A 22,494-nucleotide genomic window follows, 5' to 3' on the forward strand; every position below is an offset into this window, starting at 1 on the left:
GATCTTGGGTCTTAATTCTTGAGCCTGTAGAGTGCGCAATTCTTATCCGATTGGAATGAAATTTTGCATGACGTGTTTTGCTATAATATCCAACAACTGTGCCAAGTATGGTTCAAATCGGTTCATAACCTGATATAGCTGCCATATAAACCGATCTTGGGTCTTGACTTCTTGAGCCTCTAGCGTGCGCAATTCTTATCCGATCAGAATGAAATTTTGCACGACGTGTTTTGTTATGATATTCAACAACTGTGCCAAGTATGGTTCAAATCGGTCCATAACCTGATATAGCTGCCATATAAACCGATCTTGGGTCTTGACTTCTTGAGCCTCTAGAGTGCGCAATTCTTAGCCGATTTGAGTGAATTTTTGCACGAAGTACTTTGTTATGATATCCAACAACTGTGCCAAGGTTCAAATCGGTTTATAATCTGATATAGCTGTCATATAAACCGATCTTGGGTCTTGACTTCTTGACCCTCTAGAGGGCGCAATTCTTATCCGATTGAAATGGAATTTCGCACGACGTGTTTTGTTATGATACCCAATAACTGTGCCAAGTATGGTTCAAATCGGTCCATAACCTGATAAAGCTACCATATAAACCGATCTTGGGTCTTGACTTCTTGATCCTCTAGAGGGCACAATTCTTATCCGATTTGAATGAATTTTTGCACGAAGTATTTCGTTATGATATCCAACAACTGTGCCAAGTATGGTTGAAATCGGTTCATAACCTGATATAGTTGTCATATAAACAGATCTGGGGATTTGATTTCTTGAGCTTCTAGAGGGCGCAATTCCTATCGTATTTTACGTATCGTATACGTATTTTATTTTTACTTTCAACAACTGTGTCAAATAAGGTTCAAATCGGTTCATAACCTGATATAGCTGCCATATAAACCGATCTGGGATCTTGATGCGATCCATGGTGGAGGGTATATAAGATTCGGCCCGGCCGAACTTAGCACGCTTTTACTTTTTTTTTTGTTGAATCATACCTAATAACAGATCATTATTTGGATCCTTCTATTTTCAGGCTTGGAGTTCTAGCCCATAACGGCTTTTGTCGTCCATTTGACAAGAATGCTACCGGATATACTCGATCTGAAGCAATTAATGCACTTTTCCTACAACGTAGACGAGATGCTAAGAGAGTTTATGCAAAAGTTATCTACTCGAAGACAAATTGCGATGGCTACAAACAAGAGGGCATTACGTATCCCTCTGGCAAAGTGCAAGAACAACTTTTAAGTGAATTCTACAAGGAAATTGACATTACACCCAATGATTTGGGGTATCTGGAAGCTCATAGCACGGGCACAGTTGTTGGCGATCCTGAGGAGTGTCGTGCCATTGACAATGTTATATGCAGCCAGCGGACTGCTCCACTGTTGGTGGGGTCGGTGAAATCGAATGTTGGCCACTCAGAAGCGGCGTCTGGCATATGTTCATTGGTAAAGGCTTGCTTGGCCTTTGAGACGGGAAAAATAGCACCCAACATAAACTTTGACGAAATAAGGCCAGAAATAGCTCCGTTGGCCGAAGGGCGATTGATTGTTGTGGATGAGGCTAAGGACTTGAAAAAGCCATACATTGGAGTGAACTCGTTTGGGTTTGGAGGTGCCAATGCTCATGCATTACTGAAGGCGTTCGAGAAAAGCAAAGTAAATAATGGTTTACCAGCAGATGACATTCCCCGTTTGGTTACTTGGGCAGGCCGGACGGAGGAGGCAGTGAATGCAATTTTTGACGCAATTGGCAAGCATGCCTTGGATGCCGAATATATGGGTCTTCTGCATAACATTCAACAGGAAGATGTTGTGGGCATGGTATTTCGGGGTTTTGGAATATTCAGTAAGAATGGTACTGAACCTGCTGTTGTCAATGCCAGAGAAGTGCAGCATTATTCGGGTATTAAGCGTCCTATTGTGTGGGTTTTCAGCGGCATGGGTTCGCAGTGGACGCAGATGGGTGCCGCGCTTATGGCCATTCCCCAATTCCGCGAATCCATACAACGTTGTCATGATGTTCTCTTTCCCAAGGGATTGGATCTTATCCACATTTTGACCTGCGACGATCCAGATATATATAACAATATTTTACATTCGTTTGTCGGCATTGCTGCTGTTCAAATTGCTCTGGTCGATATCTTGCGTTCCTTGCACATAGAACCCGACTATATTATAGGGCATTCAGTGGGTGAACTGGGATGTGGTTATGCGGATGGAGGATTCACACAGGAACAGATGATTCTGGCTTCTTACTACCGTGGAAAGGTTAGTTTGGAGATAGAAAAAATCAAGGGTTCCATGGCTGCCGTCGGAATTGGTTATAAGAAAATTTTGAGCATGTTGCCACCTACCATTGATGTTGCATGTCACAATGGATCGGATTCGTGTACAATATCAGGTCCATCGGAAGACGTAGCTAAATTTGTTGCAGAACTCAAGTCGAAAGAAGTGTTCGCTAAGGAAGTACCCTGTTCGAATATTGCCTACCATTCGCGATATATTTCTCACATGGGTAGGCATTTGCTGAAATATTTGCAAGAAATTATTCCGAATCCCAAGCCAAGGACCTCCAAATGGCTAAGTTCAAGTGTTCCTAAAATGGAATGGGGTCAACCAGGTCGCGATCTCTGTTCGGCGGAATATCACTCAAATAATTTGTTGAACAGTGTTCTATTCGAGGAGACATTTGCTCTACTGCCAAAAGACGCTCTCACAATTGAGATAGCTCCCCATGGCTTACTGCAAGCCATCCTTAAACGTTCTATGCCCAATGGTATCCATATTCCCCTCACTCACCGTGGTAACAAAAACAATGGACTGTTCTTTATTTCTGCTCTGGGAAAGTATGTTTATGCCTTTAATTGTGGAGGTTTTATCTAATGAATGATTGTTTCTATATTTCTTGTAGATTATTCAACAATGGCATAACCTTCCCCGTCGCTAATCTATATCCAAAAGTGAATTTCCCCGTTTCGCGAGGCACCCCCGGCATAAGTTCCCTGGTTCGATGGGATCACAGCGAGGACTGGTTTGTAACAACCTACGAAAACATGAAAACGAAATCAAGCGGAGAGCGTACGTTATCCGTCAGTTTAGCTAGCGATGATGAGGAATTTATGAGTGGCCATATTATCGATGGCAAAATTCTAATACCTGCCACATGTTATCTGCAATATGTTTGGGAAACATTTTCACTCATGTATCACGGCCCAAGTTTTATGGATGTGCCTGTGGAATTTGAGGATGTTAAATTTCTCAGGGCCACCAATATGTCCCAAAATCAAAATGTCGAATTGACTGTGATGATTCACTATGGAACAGGCATTTTCGAGGTGAGAAGTTTGATGACTTTTTGTGATTCAATAATTTTCTTGGGAAACATTTGCGTTGTAGGTTACAGAAGCCGGAGCATTGGTGGTCACTGGGCGCATTACGGAAATTGAAAAGCCCAGCGTTCCAAAGCTAAGCGATGTCCCAGAGGAATCCGTTTTTCCCATGGTGTCTCGCAATGACTTTTACAAGGAATTGAGGCTGCGTGGTTACCATTACAATGGGGCCTTTCGTGCTGTGAGAGAGGCCCGCAGTGACGGTCTCTACGGAAAGGTTGACTGGAAATGCAATTGGGTGACATTCATTGATGCCATGTTGCAAATAAAAATTTTGGGAACTGATTCGCGTACTCTTTTGTTACCCACAAAAATTGGCAAATTGCGTATCAATGGAGCTTTCCACTTCAATGAGATGGCCAATGTGGATCCGGAGCACCGATTCTTTGATGTTTATGTTGACAGAACTAATAATAGAATAGTGTCGGGTGGAATTGAGCTAATGGGACTGGAAGCAAAAGCAGTCCAACGTCGTCGGCCGCCCGGTATACCAGTCTTGGAGAGTTATGAGTTCTTACCTCATATTCCTTCACCTGTCATTAGCGCTTCCGATGCAGTGCGAATAAGTGTTCAAATTTCGCTGGAGAATGCTCCCACGTTAAAGATGAAAATCGTTGAGGTCAACACTAACGGACGGACTCCTCTTATGCCAATTTTTCTTGCATCCCTTGAAGATCTGCCTCAAGTTACCGGAGATTATTTGCTCCTTTCCAATCAAACATTTACCGAAATGAACCCTTCAATACACGTAGAAGACGGTAAGTTATCCACTCAAAGCAATTGCCACATAGTGGTTATAGGAGGGTTGAGCGGCGCGAAGAATGACTACGACATAAAGGCAGTGACAAAGTCCTTGAATGAAAATGGTTATTTGGTAGTGCGCGAAAGTACTTCTTCGAACCTGGATGGCATGGTTATTCCTGAAAATTTCAAAATGGTAGCCGTAATGCCATTGGATAACAATGACGAAGTGATTTTGCTCTTGCAGTTTAAGAAGGCTGAAATTGTCACTCCAGAACCCAAAATAGTAGAGATCAGCGAATCCGATACGGACTTTAAATGGATCGCCGAAGTACAACAAGCGATTGCAAATAAAACACCAACCATTCTCTATGCATTCAACGAAAAATTGAATGGTTTAATAGGCTTAGTGAATTGCTTGCGGAAGGAACCAAATGGCAATATAATCACCTGTTTCTTTATAAATGATAAAGATGCCCCACCATTTGCGATGGAAAACCCTTTCTACTCAGACCAATATGCCTTGGGCCAAGCTATCAATGTATATCAAAACGTAAGAAATTTAGCAGACCTTTAATAACGATTAGAATGCAAGCCCTTTTTCTTTGTAGCGTAAATGGGGAACGTATCGCCATCGTCAGATTAAAATAGATGAGGAACAACTGCCCAGATACAACCACATCATTGGAAATGTTTTACATAAAGGCGACCTGTCTTCGATTCGTTTCTTTGAGGGTGCCCTTGATCCTATAAATGCTAACATTAAGATAGTCTATTCTTCGATTAATTTCCGTGACGTTATGCTCGCCACCGGTCGCCTGCCTGAGGAAATTTACGGCATCCGCCGTCACGAACAAAATTGTGCAGGCATTGAATACTCTGGAATAGACAAAACGACCGGATGCCGCATAATGAGTATGGTAGCACAGGGAGGCGTGGGATCACATGTCAAAAAATTATCCAAGCTGGTGTGGAAAGTTCCCGACCATTGGTCTTTGAAGGAAGCTGCTACGGTTCCTGTTGTATATATAACCGTCTACTATGCCTTCTTTTCATGTACCGACATAAGGAAGGGCAAAAGTATTCTTATTCATGCCGGTAGCGGAGGTGTGGGCCTAGCAGCCATACGGACGGCCTTAGCATATAATTTGGAGGTTTTCACCACATGCAGTACTCCACAGAAGAAAAAGTTTTTACTGGAAACTTTCCCACAGTTGAAAGGTATTATGCTGGCCAGTCCAATTTTCCTATGGCATTCATTTGGATCTTAATTTTTTTCAGAATCTCATATTGGAAATTCTCGTGACACCTCGTTTGAGGATATGATCCAGCGCGAGACCAATGGCAAGGGTGTGGACTTTGTTCTGAACTCGTTATCCGAAGAAAAGTTGCTGGCATCGGTGCGCTGCTTGGGTACTTGTGGTCACTTCCTCGAAATTGGCAAATTCGATATGGCGAATGATAGTAAATTAGGAATGAGATGTTTCCTAAAGGAACTGACATTTCATGCGGTCTTGGCAGATCGTCTGGTAGACACTGCCGATGATGAAATCGCTGTAAGTACTTTATAGAAAATATAGATCTAATTGTGAACCCTAATCGCTTGCTACACTTAAATATGTTTTGACTTGTTCCTTGTTAAAATCTCAGAACTAGTTTCAGATCATAAAGGGACAACAGTACCTAACCGTACAAAAATTGCTATGCCCGCCGGCACAGGCAAACACGAGCAGTAGTACACGTATACTGGTTGTGCTTAATTTTAGCAAAATCGGTTAATTAATTCACCTTTTATGGGCCTTAAACCTTAAATCGGGTGAACGGCATATATGACAGCTATACCCAAAAGTTTAAGTGACAGACTTACTTAGACGTTTCCGTCCATTGTGATACCACAGTAACAGAAGAAAGAAAATGCCTTCTAGTTGAACCATCTAAGTCACTTTAAAAGCCCAACAACTTGCGAATGTTCACATCCGCTAAATCAGGCAAGTTCGCAAAGAAAGTAGAGCTTCATCGGACTGCCAGTGTGGCACAAAATCACAGCAGATATTCTATAGTCTCTTCTTCCTCGACGTCTTTATAGCTTCTGCAAAAGCCGTTACTTGCAACCTTCAGTCTGTCAGCATGTTTTCCGATCAGACAGTGGCCTACCATGGCGGACACAATGACTGAGACGTCTGTTCTAGCCAGTGAGAGCAGAGCGGTAGACCTCTTCCAGTCTAGGTTAGGCCACATAATTTTGGAATGCTCACACCCCCCATTTGCGAATATTTAGTATTCGTTGCCCCTCGGACCTGAAAACTTAGCTTACACGTCGCTAGTAGTGTAAAGTAGTAGTTTGTAGTCCCTGGGATACATCTGCGGCCCGTCTCCCAAAACGGGTGAATTTTGAACTGTTTAGCCATCGGGTTGAGAGATTTGCGACAGTCGAGGGCAATTTTTGCATTCAGAAACACGTTCTCCAGGGATTTAATGGCTACCTGGGTGTCTGAGAAAATACTTATTTCAATCGTCATTATGACAAGAAAGAGAGCGGTAGACGTTATTACAATAACGAGATTGGGAGGCCACCGTAGCGTAGAGGTTAGCATATCCGCCTATGACACTGAACGTCTGGGTTCGAATCCTGGCGAGACCTTTAGAAAAAATTTACAGCGGTGGTTTTCCCCTCCTAATGCTGGCAACATTTGTGAGGTACTATGCTATGTAAAACTTCTCTCCAAAGAGGTGTCGCACTGCGGCACGCCGTTCGGACTCGGCTATAAAAAGGGGGTCCCTTATTATTGAGTTTAAACTTGAATCGGACAGCACTCATTGATATGTGAGAAGTTTGCCCCTGTTCCTTAGTGGAATGTTCATGGGTAAAATTTGCATTTGCAGACCTCTTCAAGTCTAGGCATGGCCACATAATTTTCGAATGTTCACATCTCCCATTTGCGAATATTAAGTATTCGTTGCCCGTTGGGCCTGATCCTGAATACTTAGCTTACATGTCGCTAGAGGCATACCCACATATTCCAGTTCCCCTGGAATGAGTAAAGTAGTAGTCCCTAGTCTCATAAGCACGTCTGTTCTACGAATCCCTGGGATACATCTGTGGCCCGGCACCCAAAAGGGCTGAAATTTGAACTTTTTAGCCATCTCGTTGAGAGATCTGCGACAGTGGAGCGCGGTTTTTGAATTCAGAAATATGCTGAGATGATGATGAGATTTAATGGGTGCCTGGCAAGTTAAAAATCAAAAAATTTAAAAAATTATATTTATGGAATTTTTGGCCAAAAAAGATAATTTTATTGCTTCGCCTCTATAAAAAAAAGTTGACTCAAATCTTTCAATATAGATTGTTATACTTAACCAAGATGTGTTGACTCAAATAGGAGATATGTGGAGTACAATATTAAAATTTTTTTACGAAAAAAACTGTAGATACTCTTCGAATTCTTGTTAGCCCAGGTGGTTTGCTCCACAGTCACATCACGATCCGGATCTCCCCACAGAATTGACCGTTTCGTTGTTGTAGCCCACGCCAGTCCTCTGGTTTCTGTTTGGCCTCGTCTGATCTTTCATTCCCCTCTACTCTGCTAAAGCCCTCCACTCCAACAATCTCCTTCTTACACGCCAAAACTATTCCTCACCAACGGACTCGAAGACCAGTTTACTGTCCGTAAAGATGTTTACACTCAATGACCTCGCGTTAAAACCACACCTCCTCACGCATTCTGTGACCGCCCGGATCCCAGCCCTCAGGCCCTAGTTGTTTATGTCACGGGACCCTCAATTTATCTACCTGTTCTTTAGTCCCAAAGGACCCGGTACTGGTGAAAGAATTGGATTAGTGTGTCTGTCCTCACTGCATGTCAATGCTAATGGGATTGGTTCTCCCTCAATCTTTTGGCCATTTTTCCTTGACTGCAATTTTCAAAAAAATGTTGGCCAATTTCGGTTGGTCTGCATTGAACTAAGAAATTTCGTCCATTGGCTCCTGTTTATTTAATTTTAGATGGTTCTTAAATCGAAAAACAAACGTTTTGTATAATTTTTTATACCCTCTACCATTAGATGGGGGCATACTAATTTCGTCATTCTGTTTGTAACATCTCGAAATATGCGTCCAAGACCCCATAAAATATATATATTCATGATCGTCATGACATTCTAAGTCGATCTAGCCATGTCCGTCCGTCTGTCTGTCGAAATAACGCTAATTTTCGAAGGATTAAATCTAGGCGCCTAAAATTTCGCACAAATACTTTTTATTAGTGTAGGTCGGTTGGGATTGCAAATGGGCCAAATCGGTCCACGTTTTGATATAGCTGTCATATCAACCGATCTTGGGTCTTGACTTCTTCAATCTCTAGAGGGAGCAATTTTTGTCCGATTTAACTGAAATTTTGCACGTGGTGTTTTGGTGTTTTGGTCTAAATCGGTTCATAACCTGATAAAGCTGCCATATAAACCGAACTGGGATATTGATTTCTTGAGCCTCTAGAGGGCGCCATTCTCATCCGATTTGGCACAAATTTTGTACAACGGCTTCTCTCATGACGTTCAACATACGTATCTAATATTGTCTGAATCGATCCATAGCTTGATACAGCTCCCATATAAACCGACACAATTCTTATTCGAATGGACTGAAATATAACACAATGACGTCTGCAATGTTCATCATTCAATTCATTTATGGTCCGAATAAGACTACAATATGATATAGCTCCACTAACATAACAGTTCTTATTCATTATACTTTGTTTGCCTTAAAAGAGATACCGCGCAAAGAACTCGACAAATGCGATCCATGGTGGAGGGTATATAAGATTCGGCCCGACCGAACTTAGCACGCTCTTACTTGTTATACCCTCCACCATAGGATGGGGGTATACTAATTTCGTCATTCTGTTTGTAACGCCTCGAAATATGCGTCTGCGACCCCATCAAGTATATATATTCTTGATCGTCATGTCATTTTAAGTCCATCTAGCCATATCCGTCCGTCCGTCCGTCTGTATGTCGAAAGCACGCTAACTTTCGAAGCAGTAAAACTAGCCGCTTGAAATTTTGCACAAATACTTTTATTAGTGTAGGTCGGTTGGGATTGCAAATGGGCCAAATCGGTCCACGTTTTGATATAGCTGTCATATAAACCGATCTTGGGTCTTGACTTCGGGAGCCTCTAGAGGACGCAATTCCCTTGGTGTTTTGGTATCACTTCCAACAACTGCGCTTAGTATGCTTCAAATCGGTCCATGTTTTAATATAGGTGCCATATAAACCGATCTGGGCTCTTGACTTCTTGAGCCTCTAGAGGGCACAATTCTCATCCGATTTGGCAGAAATTTTGTACAACAGCTTTTCTCATCACCTTCAACATACGTGTCTAATATGGTCTGAATCGATCAATAGTTTGATACAGCTCCCATATAAACCTATCTCCCGATGTTGCTTCTTGAGCCCCTACAAGGCGCAATTCTTATCCGAATGAACTGAAATATTGCACAATGACTTCTACAAGTTTCAGCATTCATTTATAGTCAGAATCGGACTATAACTTGATATAGCTCCAATAGCATAACAGTTCTTATTCAATATTCTTTGTTTGCCTAAAAAGAGATACCGCGCATAGAACTGGACAAATGCGATCCGTGGTGGAGGATATATAAGATTCGGCCCGGCCGAACTTAGCACGCTCTTACTAGTATAATTTTAATTACTTTCGAATAGGTACTCATATTGTAATGTTGTTACCTAAAAATCGAAAAAGCGTCGTATATATGTTCCAAAGTAAATAAGACGCAAATTGAAACGTCGTACAATCCTTTAGAAAAAAGAAAATTTAAAAAGTAAAATAAAATCCCAAACCAACGCAACATGGAACATCGAATGAGGCAAAGTGAAAGTTCATACTAATTAAGCAGCTAGGCAACCTCAGAAAAACAAACACTGAAACTACGCGAGGTATGGGTATATTCTATTAATGACGCGCTTATGATTCATACAGCCGATACTCGATAAAGCACTCGTTAATAATGCCATAATTCGAATATCCATAGTTTATGATGACGAATGTTTAATGCTAAAACGACATTTCACTCGATCACGTATGCGCTAATCCGGTAGTGCGGTAATTCCATGGGACATGTATGGAGTTGCGGTCGACAACAACTACAAAATCCCTGTCACCATGACGACGTATGGAGTCTGTTGGCTTTTGCAATCAATTACTAGACAATTTCGGCTTTAGGGCTAAAATGTCATTACAGAAGTGTTGCGCAGAGGGATGGAAGAAAAATTTTAAATTGTATGCCATTTTTAAACTAATACGAACAGTCTTGCAATGTAAAAGGATGGGAAAAACCACATCGTCTGGGTGCCTAGTCATAACGGAGAAACGGGAAATGAAAGGGCAGACGATTTGGCGGTGAAGCCAAAGGACTGCCGTCAATAAGCTTGGTTAACCCGAAGCCTTTCGGGTCGACATGTTCCGAGTTAAGCGAGTGGGCGACAAATGCGCATGCAACATTGTGGAACAGCGAAATGGTTGGTTGGACGGCGAAAATCCTATGGGGGGATCCAGATCGTGAGAAGACGAGAAAGCAAGAAGGAGGTCAGTATAGCTATTGGTATCATAATCGGACACATAGGACTACAAGCTCACTTATGTAATATCGGTGCGGTAAGTGATAGCATGTGTAGGGCATGCGGGGAAGATGATGAGACGTTGGAGCATTTTCTTTGTCATTGCCCGGCTTTCGCGTCCAACAGTTACCGGCACTTAGGTAGAGACACAATATCAGACATGAACCAACTTAGGGGAGTGGTATTGAAAACAATTAAGAATTTTGTAAGTAGCACGGGATTCCTAAGTTAAAATTTCCTTTTTTAGGGTAACTTTAGAGTTTTTAGAGCGCAAAACAAGCCGACTACTGTCTTAGGTTTATGTCCATAGTGGCATGGGGCGGATTAATATATGCACACTCTTTTCAACCTAACCTAACCTAAACTTATACGAGATGTCTTTATGGAATTTTAAATGGTTACTACTGAGGTGTAAACTAGTTTTTTTTTGGCCTGCGACAGACGCATTTGTGGTCCGATTTTCAAACTAATTTTTGTTAAGTAGTGCTTAAAAATCATAACTTTCAGATATAAGCTTGTTTTTGTAGTACGGATAGTCAGATCTACACTCAGAAAAATGCTTATGGTAAATACGAATTGATTACATAATACACGTTTGTTCATGATCTTTACTCATGTTAAAATAAAAATTTGTAAGGGAAATTAACTTTGTACAAATAAAACAAGCTTTTCATGAGTATAGTTTTTTTTTTTAATTTTACTTAAACTACTTGCTTTGTTATAAGAAAGTACTTTAACAAACATCGATACCCAGCAAAAATTAGGTAAGCACATGTCATTACACACTGGCATACCAGTAAGCAAACTCTTGTTACTCGTAGGAATACCTAATAATGGGTTACCTATGGTGAGTAAAATAATTACTTATTGGTAATAAGAAGATAAGAATACCCAAAAATTAAGCAATAATCCAAAAGAAAATTTGGAAACGAAAAAAATTCCGTTAAATCTTAAAGTAATTAGAAAATTCTCAAGAAATTAATAATTTTTTTCATTCTTTTTATGATTTTGGGATTTATTTTGTTATTTTTTATTTATTTGCTGTCTATATCATCTACACTTTTTAGAGTATTGACATTAATTTTCCGAACTATACTATCAAACTCATAGATAAAGTGGCCCAGAGGGTTTAGAGGTTTGACATTATTTGTAGCACTTCAGTATTTGTACGCAGATTTCGTTATTTGTCATCTGGTGGTATGATTACTGTGAAGCACTTTCCTTGAAGGTAATACCCATGTTAAAGTATTATTGCGGATATATGTACTAGTAAGTGGTTAAAGAATCTTGTTTCGGGTTACCCACTGACTTACCCGGTAAGATAACTTTTTGCTGGGTAAAAGCATATTATCTCTATGAACTATTTATAGAAATTTGAATTTTTAGTTCAATATATGTAACTAAAATTCATAAAATTTTTATTTCATGAGTTCACAATAACATGCTCGGAAGTAAGCATAACTGTTCGTTAGTGTTGAACTTAAATTGAGTTTGATGACTGTGGCATTGTTAACTCCAGAAATAATTAATTTTGCGCAGACTTCAGACTTCACCGGTCAGTTAAGTTCTTGAATGAACCAAATCGGATAATAGTTAGATATAGCTTTCATATAGACCATGTCGGACCATATGTATATAAAGCTGCCTTATAGACCAATATACCGGTTATTATCCGATTTCGATAAAATTTGAAATAGTGAGTTGTTTTAAGCCTTCCGATATCCGACTCAAACATGGATAAGATCGGTCTATATTTAAATACAGCTGTCATGTAGACCGATCTGCTGATTTAGGATCTTCAGACTATAAAAGCAGCTATTGTTATCCGATTTCGCAGAAACTTGAAACAGGGAGTTGTTTTAAACCGTTCATCTTCGTGCCTTAATATGGTCCGGATCGGACCATATTTAGATATAGCTGTCATATAGAACGACAGCTATTTACAATATATATTGGGTTGCCCAAAAAGTAATTGCGGATTTTTCATATAGTCGGCGTTGACAAATTTTTTCACAGCTTCTGACTCTGTAATTGCATTCTTTCTTCTGTCAGTTATCAGCTGTTACTTTTAGCTTGCTTCAGAAAAAAAGTGTAAAAAAAGTATATTTGATTAAAGTTCATTTAAAGTTTAACTAAAAATGCACTTACTTTTTTTTAAAAAATCCGCAATTACTTTTTGGGAAACCCAATATATTGAGGATCTTAAGCCCATAAAAGCCGCAATTATTGTTCGATTTCGCTAAAAATTGAGTCGTTTCTTGCCTCGAGGTATCCGACTAAAATATAGTTCCGATCGAACTATTTTTATATATAGCTTACATACAGACAGATCTGCCGATTTGGGGTCTTAAGCCCATAAAAGCCGCAACTATTATCCAATTTCCTAAATTTTTAAATAGTGAGTAGATTAAAGCTTCCCAATATCCGACTTAAATATAATTCAGATCGGTCTTTATTCAAATATAGCAGCTATATAGGCCGATATGCCGATTAAGGTCTTAAGCCCATAAAAGCTGAATTTATAACCCGATTTCGCGTGAATTTGACACAGTGACTTGTATTAAGCCTCCCGTCATCCGACCTGCATATGGTCCTGATTAGCCTATTTTTAGATATAGCTGTCATATGGACCGATCTTCCAATTAAGTGTCTAAATCCCATAAAAAGCGGATTTGTTGCCCGATTTTGCAGAAACTGTCACTTGCATGAGAGCTCTCGGGACCAGAATCATATATGATCCAGACCATCCCCTATTTGCATATTACTATGGTCGTGCTAGTAGAGTTGTTATAAAAGAGGGTGGTTAATTTATCAATGCGGTGGGTATTCAAAGTTCGGCACGGCCGCTAGCGATTTTTATGACTTTGACTTTGGTTGGGTTTAGGCACTAAAACTTCGAAAAGGTTTGGCATTTGTTATGTTAGCAAATATTAACAAGTAAAAGCGTGCTAAGTTCGGCCTGGCCGAATCTTATATACCCTCCACCATGGATCGCATTTTTCGAGTTCTTTTCCCGGCATCTCTTCTTTGGCAAAAAAGGATATAAGAAAAGATTTGCTCTGCTATTAGAGCGATATCAAGATAGGGTCCGGTTTGGACCACAATTAAATTATATGTTGGAGACCTGTGTAAAATGTCAGCCAATTCGAATAAGAATTGCGCCCTTTGGGGACTCAAGAAGTAAAATAGAGAGATCGATGTATGTGGGAGCTGTATCGGGCTATAGACCGATTCAGATCATAATAAATACGTATGTTGATGGTCAGAGGATCCGTCGTACAAAATTTCAGCCAAATCGGATAATAATTGCGACCTCTAGAGGCTCAAGAAGTCAAGATCCGAACCGAACAGGTTATGAACCGATTTGAATCTTATTTGACACAGTTGTTGAAAGTAAGAATAAAATAAGTCATACAAAATTCAAGCCAAATCGGATAGGAATTGCTCCTTCCAGAAGCTCAAGAAGTCAAGTCCGCAGATCTGCTTATATGACAGCTATATCAGATTATAAACCGATTTGAACCTTGGCACAGTTGTTGGATATCATAACAAAGTACTTCGTGCAAAAATTCACTCAAATCGGCTAAGAATTGCGCCCTCTAGAGGCTCAAGAAGTCAAGGCCCAACATCGGTTTATATGACAGCTATATCAGGTCATGGCCCGATTTGAACCATACTTGGCACAGTTGCTGGATATCAAAACGGAACACGTCGTGCATAATTTCATTCCAATCGGATAAGAATTGCGCACTCTAGAGGCTCAAGAAGTCAAGACCCAAGATCGGTTTATATGGCAGCTATATCAAAACGTGAACCGATATGACCCATTTACAATACCAACTGACCTACACTAATAAGAAGTATTTGTGCAAAATTTTAAGCGCCTAGCCTTAATCCTTCAGCGAGCGAGCTTTCGACAGGCAGACGGACTAACGGGCATGGCTAGATCGACATAAAATGTCGCGACGATCAAAAATATATATAACAGAATGACGAAATTAGTATACCCCCCATTCTATGGTGGAGGGTATATAAAGGGAAATTAGAGTCACATTCAAACAATAGTGATGAGGATGAATGCGTTGAGCATCTGCTTCGTAAACAGAAGATTGTTAGTTCAACAATCGACTATAGGTAGTGTTATTTTATATTTTAATTGCAATGTTTCATTTTAAACTTTGTCTTCTAACTAACAACGAGCATATAATTCTTTAGCGCTATATGTTCTATAAGTTCATTTTAAGTGGTGTTGAGTTTAAAATTTTTTGAGTTATCCTACACTAAAAAAATGTTTAGTTCGGAAATCAGATTTCAAGGGAACCATTTGCAGCACTAACAAAAATTTGTGGAGGCTCCAGGCCTTCCAGAGCCTTGAAATTTTGCCTATCGTCCAACAAATAGCACTTATCTATTCACTTTAAATTCAAAAGATATATTTATTCGTGCAAAATTTGATTTCAATTTCTTTTTTATACCCTCCACCATAGGATGGGGCATACTAATTTCTTCATTCCATTTATAACACATTAAGATATTGATCTGAGCCCCTATAAAGTATATATGTTCTTGATCGTTTTGACTTACTCTTACTTTCGAAGAATAAAGCTAGGGGCTTGAAACTTTGCACGAATTCTTCCTATTAGTGTGTGTCGGTTGGGATTGTAAATGGGCTATATCGGTCCTTGGATTGATATAGCTCCATATAAACCGATCCTGAATCTTGACTTCTTGAGGGTCGATATGGCTGAAACTTTGCACCAGGTGTTCTATTTTGACTTTCAACAATTGTGCCAAGTATGGCCCAAATCGGTTCATAACCTGATGCAGTTCCCATATAAGCCGATGTCGGAACTTGACTTCTTATGCCGCTACGATTTGGCTGAAATTTTGCATCAAGTGTTTTGTTTTAACATCTAATAACTGCGCCAAGTACGGTTCAAATCGGGTTATCGGTGGTGTGACAACCAACAACTCTGGCAAGTATGGTTCAAATCAGCTCCCATATAAACCGATCCCCTGATTATACTTTGGACCTCCAGAGGGCCCAAATTCATATCCGACATGAATGAAATTTTGTAACACGACTTCTTCTATGACATACTTGCCAAATATGGCCTGACTCGGTCCATAACCTGATCTAGCTCCCATATAAACAGCTCTCCCGATTTTACTTCTTGAGCCATAATTGGGCCCAATTCTAATCCGAATTGACTGAAATTTTGCACAATGACTTTTATAGCTATACCAAGTATGGCTCCAATATGTTCATAACTTGGTATAGCTTCAATAGCATAGCAACTCTTATCCATTATCTTTGGTTTACCTATATAGAGATATCGGACAAAGAACTTGACAAATAGGATCCATAGTGGAGGGTATGTAAATTTTGGCCAGGCCGGACTTAGCACACTTTTACTTGTTTCTCATTCAACGTGCCTGATCTGTCAAGAATGTATGAAAATTACCGAGATATACACGTTAGGGTGGGTAAATTTTTGGCGATTGTGAAAATAGTAATTTTGTAAAAATTCTAAAAAGTTGTGCCCAAGAAACCATTGGTCTAACATCAAAACCAAGACTCCGATTTTTATTGACAAAATCGACAAAAATGTTTTATTAATGAAAAACCAAGAACCGTTTTTTTTTTGTGAAAAACCGGAAGCTCGTTTTTGATCCCTGACCCATATATTCTGCGCACCAAAATCGGGATCGGGAGTGAAGCTGGATAATAATTGGCACTCAAGGAGTCAAATTGAGAGCTATATTAGGGTTTATACCGACTTGGACCATACTCAGCATGGATATAATATGCAAGTTTTCTAGGAAATTGGATGAAAATTGTGCCCCCTTGGGGCTGAAGAAGTCAAATCGTAAGAACAGTCTATATGGGAGCTAAATCTTATCATGGATCGTTTTGTCCAATATTTCAACAAATAACAACAAACAAAACAAATTTTGCCCATGAACATTCCATTAAGGAACAGGGGCAAACTTCTCTCATATCGATGAGTGCAGTCCGATTCAAGTTTGAGCTCAATGACAAGGGTCCTCCTTTTTGTATCCGAGTCCGAACGCAGTGCGACACCTCTTTGGAGAGAAGTTTTACATGGCATAGTACCGCACAAATGTTACCAGCATTAGGTGGGGTAAACCACCACTGAAAAATTTTATTCTGATTCATAGGCGGTCATGTTAACCTCTGCGCTACGGTGGCCTCCAATATTTCAACACCCTAGTTTAACTCTCTCGAAAGTTAGCTTGCATTCGATAGAGGAACAGAATTCGCTAGACCGACTTAAAATGTAGTGGCGACCAAGAATATATATATTACTTTAAGGGGTCTAAGGCCAATATTTTGACGAAGTGAGACTATTCTCATTGTATGGTGGAAGCTATAAAAATTAAAATTTTTGATTTTATGCCATACATAGAATTTAATGCTGCGAAAGTGAGACTACCAGTTGTCTCCAGAGGATCTAATTAAACTAGTCGGCCGAAGCAAAACTTTTAGGTACTCTACACCACATTTGTTATGCAGGCTCTGTTGTCGGAGATATATCTAAATCTTAATCAACCGATTTGTAAAACTTTCAGATATATAATAAGAAATACTGTGACTGTTTGTGCCAAATTTCGTATAAATTAGTTTACAAAAGACCATATTATTGATATAATAATCCGAATGAGACGAAAAAAAATATATATAGGACCCCACATCCAAATCTGAACCAAATTTTTTCAATCTTAGCACGCTGCGTCTCTGTGCTGCATCAAATTTGAAGACGATCGGGTGAAAATTGCGATTTTGAATTTTGAACACAAATTAGCATGGACAGACGGACATTACTAAATCAAATTAGAAAGTGATTCTGAGTCGTCATATATATATAGCAGTTATATCCAAATATGATTCGGTCTACACCATATTCGAGGAGGGTGTGTATGGGTTTAACATAACTCATTCTATGTAGTTTCACCAAAACCAAGTAATTAATACGCTATTTATGGGTGAAAGACCTTCAATCGGAAGATGTAAACAATACTCGACACGGACGCTGAGCACAGCTCAGTGCTAAATTTCAGCGACATAGTGTAATAAATGCGGCCTAAGATCATAAATCGGGAGATCGGTCCATATGGGGGCTATATTTAGCTACGGACCGAACTGAACCATATTCGACACAGATGTTGAGGACCTTATATTTCAGCCAAATCGGGTAATAAGTGCATATGGTAGCTATTTCAAGATGTAGTCCGATTTGGCCCATCTTTGAATTTCAACTGCCTATGGACAAAAAGAATCTGAGAAAAGTTTCAGCTCAATATCTTCATTTCAAAAGACTGTAGCGTGAATTCAACAGACAAAGCTACATCGCCTTAGATTTTGACGAGAGCCAAAAACATACATATATGCTTTATTGGGTCGGAACTGAACATTTCGAAGGACGGTTAACGGAATGACACCCCCATCTTTGGTAGTGGGTATAAAAAAATGGGACCATTTAATAAAAATTTGGCTCAAATTGAAATGGGCGCCATTTAATAGTTTCTTAAAAAAAACTCAAACCGTTACTATTAATTTTTCCAAATTTAGAAACATGTGTGGTTCTTTCATACTTGTGCCCACACTCAAAATATTTTGAAAAATCCTACACTAGATAAAATTCAAGAACTATATGATCGATAAAGAACTATATGCTCGATATGAGTTCAACAATTTATTAACAGCAACGAAATTGTTTATGCAGGGTATTAGTTCACTTTGAACTTCCCACAAGTAATATATAAACTTGAATATGAAACTGATATAAAGGTACTGAAAAAATTCGCTATTTTTGAACTTTTTGGAGGAGATTGACGGTGCCATCTCTATTACACAACACTTTTAGTTCCGCCTGTCTCCCTGCTCTCAATCGCTCAGCTATATTGAGGAGGATATATAAACACAAAAGCAAAACATTTTCTAAGTACTTGTTATCAGAGATGTTCATGCTGTTTTGTTTACGTTTGGCATGTTCTATTTTTAGATACAATATTTCAACATAAGAATTTAGTGTATTAAGTTGTTCTTAGTTTCGAGCATGTATTTGTTATATTGAACTAAAAATACAAAATTCTTTAAATAGTTAATTCAGTAATAAATTTCAGAAAAGGTGCCGTCAACAATGAAATGATATTAACTCATGTTTAATAAAGTTCTCGCCTATTTCAAAATAATCTTTTGAGGAAAATTACCACGAGAGTTGTAAGCTATTTTATCTATACTCATGAGTAGTTAGTTTTATTTGTTCAAAATTTATTTTCAAACAGTTTACGAATTTTTAACTAAACATGGATAAATATCATGAACTAATTTGCATTATGTAATTAGCTCATAGATACCATAAGCAGGCTTCGGTTTAGTGTTAATAGTAGTTAACTATTTTCCCATAATTATCAAGCTCGAGGTCTTTCGATTTTTTTTATTGCCCATCCATTGGTGAGCAAAAAAATCTAAAGACCTCGAGCTTGATTCTACAAAATTTAAGTACAATTTAAAATATCTATGATATATAATATTTATGACATGTAATATTTATTTATACTTATTTTTAATATAAATATGTCTAATATTTTTCTAATATGAATATTTGTTTATCATGAAATTTTTAGCATTTAAAACACCTCATTGATGTCGATATTGCGGCGGGTATTATTCAACCTTTGCCAGCAACAGTTTTTCCAGCCCATGAAATTGAACAGGCGTTCCGGTACATAGCCGGAGGCAAACACATTGGAAAAGTTCTTATACAAATTCGCGAAAACCCTGAGGATGAATTCACCATGCCGGTTAAAGTCGTAAAATATCTGTATTTCAAGCCTGATTTGTGTTACATTATTCCCGGTGGATTGGGTGGCTTTGGCCTGGAATTGGCTGATTGGATGATCCTGCGAGGCGCAAGAAAGATTGTTTTGAGCTCCAGGAAGGGTATTACTAAAGACTATCAGTCCTACAGAATAGCGTATGTACATGGCAAATTTATATTTTGGAATAATTGATGTTAGGATTTCTTCTCTGCAGGTTGTGGAAAACATATGGATGTGAGGTGCATATCAATACCAGTGATATAACTACTTCAGAGGGCTGTGCCACACTTTTAGAGCAAGCCGGAAAAGTTGCCCCAGTTGGAGGTATTTTCAATTTAGCGGTTATTTTGCGCGACGCTATCTTTGAAAATCAGACCAAAGATATGTTCGTAGAAACATTTGGACCCAAAGCCAGGGCCACGAAGTACTTGGATAAGCTTTCACGCAAACGATGTCCCAAATTGGAGCATTTCGTGATTTTCTCCAGTGTTTCCTGTGGCCGAGGAAATGCTGGACAGTCCAATTATGGCATGGCAAACTCGATAATGGAACGAATCGTTGAAGACCGCGTGAAATGCGGTTATCCCGGAAAAGCCATTCAATGGGGGGCCGTAGGTGAAGTCGGCTTAGTTGCTGATTTGGCGGAAGATAAAATCGATATGGAAATTGGTGGTACTTTGCAACAGCGTATTTCATCGTGCTTGCAAGAGTTGGACACATTACTAAGCACACCACACACCGTAGTGTCCAGCATGGTTGTGGCTGAAAAGAGATCAGGGCGAACAGGCAATGAGAGCATCATTGAAACTGTAATGAATATCATGAGTATCCGCGACATCAAGTCCATTTCACTGGGCACCACCTTGTCCGAAATGGGAATGGATTCTTTAATGGCTGTTGAAATCAAGCAAGCCCTTGAGCGTGACTTCGAACTGGTACTGACACCCCAAGACCTAAGGTCACTGACCTTCCAGAAGTTGAAGGAATTCGAAGAAGCTCGCAAAGTCGAAGGCTCCGAAGCTATAAAAATGATATATACTTCAGACAGCCAGAACCGTGGATTCGAGTTATTGCTTCGAAACATTGGTGATGAATCACAATGCGATAAAGTGCTGTTACCCCTGGACACAGGAGCAGATGCATCCAAACTGCAATTGCCTCCTTGTATTATCATACCTGGTTTGGAGGGTGTCGCTGGTCAAGCGTGGTACAACATAGCCAGCCATTTAAATATGAAAGCTTTGGTGCTACAGTTGCACACATATGCCGAGATGACAAACTTAGATCAAATTGCCGAAGCTGCATTTGAGCAAGTGAAATCCGTACTTCAAGTAGTCTCACCCTTCTACATTGTAGCCTATTCGTTTGGGTCGTATTTGGCCCTAAAACTTGCTGCCCTCCTAGAAAAGGCCGGCTACAAGGGCAACCTCACATTGATTGATGGTTCTCCTTATTTTCTATCGAAATTGACACGGCTTCATCTTGGAGAGGATTTTTCGGATTTGAATCTTTACGATCTGTTGTTTACTAGTATTGTTGCTCAGATTTTCCCCGAGGAGGCGAAAGAGTCAATATCATTACAATTTAACAAAATTTCTACGCTGGAGGGAAAGATGAATGCATTTATGCTATATGTTAAAAAGCAAGACGTGTATAGTCCGCAGTACTCGAAAACTATAGTGGGCGCCATGTTCAGGCGCATTGGAATGGCTGCCCATTTCGATTTGAATTCCATCGAGAAACTGCAATCGCCTATAACATTAATTAGACCAGCCGAAGTATCGTTACAGGACATTGAGGAGGATTATGCCCTAAGTAGCATTACCAATGGCAAAGTGACCGTGAAAGTAATAGAAGGCAACCACACCACGATGTTGGATAATCCGGTTTTGCCGCAGCTCATTAATGACTTTGACCCCTCTCATGAAGACGATAAATATTTCGAAGGATATATCCGGGATGCAAAATAAATTCAGAGACTCTTCTCCACAATGCATTTTTTACTTATAATTAGACTGTAATGACATTCTTGAAATGTTTTCTTTTGTTACTCGCAATAAATATAATAAATAATTATTATATCATAATTTGGAGATTGAAGTGTAAATATTAGTTATTAACGATTAGTTCTCCCTATTAGTGTTTTGCTTTGTTTTTACAATCTCAAGCCTATTAATTTGCCGGTTGGCCGGTTTGAAGGGAGTTTAGGGGGCGGACCGTGAAATAATATCAGCATCGTGCTAGATTTTGTCTGGTCCTATAATGTCAAGCATTTTGACAAGATTCAGATTCACACTAATTAATTATTTTTTTGTTTAGGTTATCTCAAAATCATGTTTCAAAGCTACCACTTGGGATACCACATTTTTAAAGATCCGTAGGTCCTCCTGTGTGTATCCCAATTTGAGGGCAAACAGTGTACTCTACTACCAAAGACCTTTTATTGCTGTCCTATTCTATTCTGATCGCCTTTCATATATTATCTATAATTCCTTTTTTGGGTGGGGGATTGCACTCTCACACATTTCATTTCATTTGAGTACAATATGTTCTCGACCGTCCTACATGACAGTTTGGTGTTGTTTTTATTGGGAGGAAAGTGACGCTCCCCCCAAAGCTAAGACCCAAAAGACAATTTATTTCTGTTTTTTTGGCGATAAACATGTCCTGCTGAATGGCAGTACGGCTGGACGTGACTCAGATTTTTGAATCTCTATATCAAAAATAGGTTCGAACTCTACTGACATAGACCTTTCTTTTAATTCACATATTATCCCGATCGAACTACACGTCCTTTTGAAGGGTATTTAGTGGGTGGGCCGGTCCCTGACTCAATCCCAAATATGTATACCAGATTCGAAGTC

At 39.4% G+C, this 22,494-nt stretch overlaps 1 protein-coding gene across 1 annotated transcript in view; it reads left to right on the plus strand.

The window, feature by feature from the left end:
* LOC106090589 (fatty acid synthase) overlaps positions 1-21,717 on the plus strand; it is a 36,613-nt gene extending 14,896 nt beyond the window's left edge. Inside the window, exons 3-9 of the mRNA XM_013256829.2 lie at positions 1,043-2,860; positions 2,926-3,349; positions 3,411-4,697; positions 4,756-5,365; positions 5,426-5,700; positions 19,436-19,785; positions 19,845-21,717. Coding sequence (XP_013112283.2) covers positions 1,043-2,860; positions 2,926-3,349; positions 3,411-4,697; positions 4,756-5,365; positions 5,426-5,700; positions 19,436-19,785; positions 19,845-21,600 — 6,520 coding nt within the window. The 3' untranslated portion in view covers positions 21,601-21,717. The remainder of the gene's footprint in view (positions 1-1,042; positions 2,861-2,925; positions 3,350-3,410; positions 4,698-4,755; positions 5,366-5,425; positions 5,701-19,435; positions 19,786-19,844) is intronic.
* Positions 21,718-22,494: the final 777 nt, after the last annotated feature.

Source organism: Stomoxys calcitrans, chromosome 2 (genome assembly GCF_963082655.1).
Source record: "Stomoxys calcitrans chromosome 2, idStoCalc2.1, whole genome shotgun sequence".
Taxonomy (NCBI): Eukaryota; Metazoa; Arthropoda; class Insecta; order Diptera; family Muscidae; genus Stomoxys; species Stomoxys calcitrans.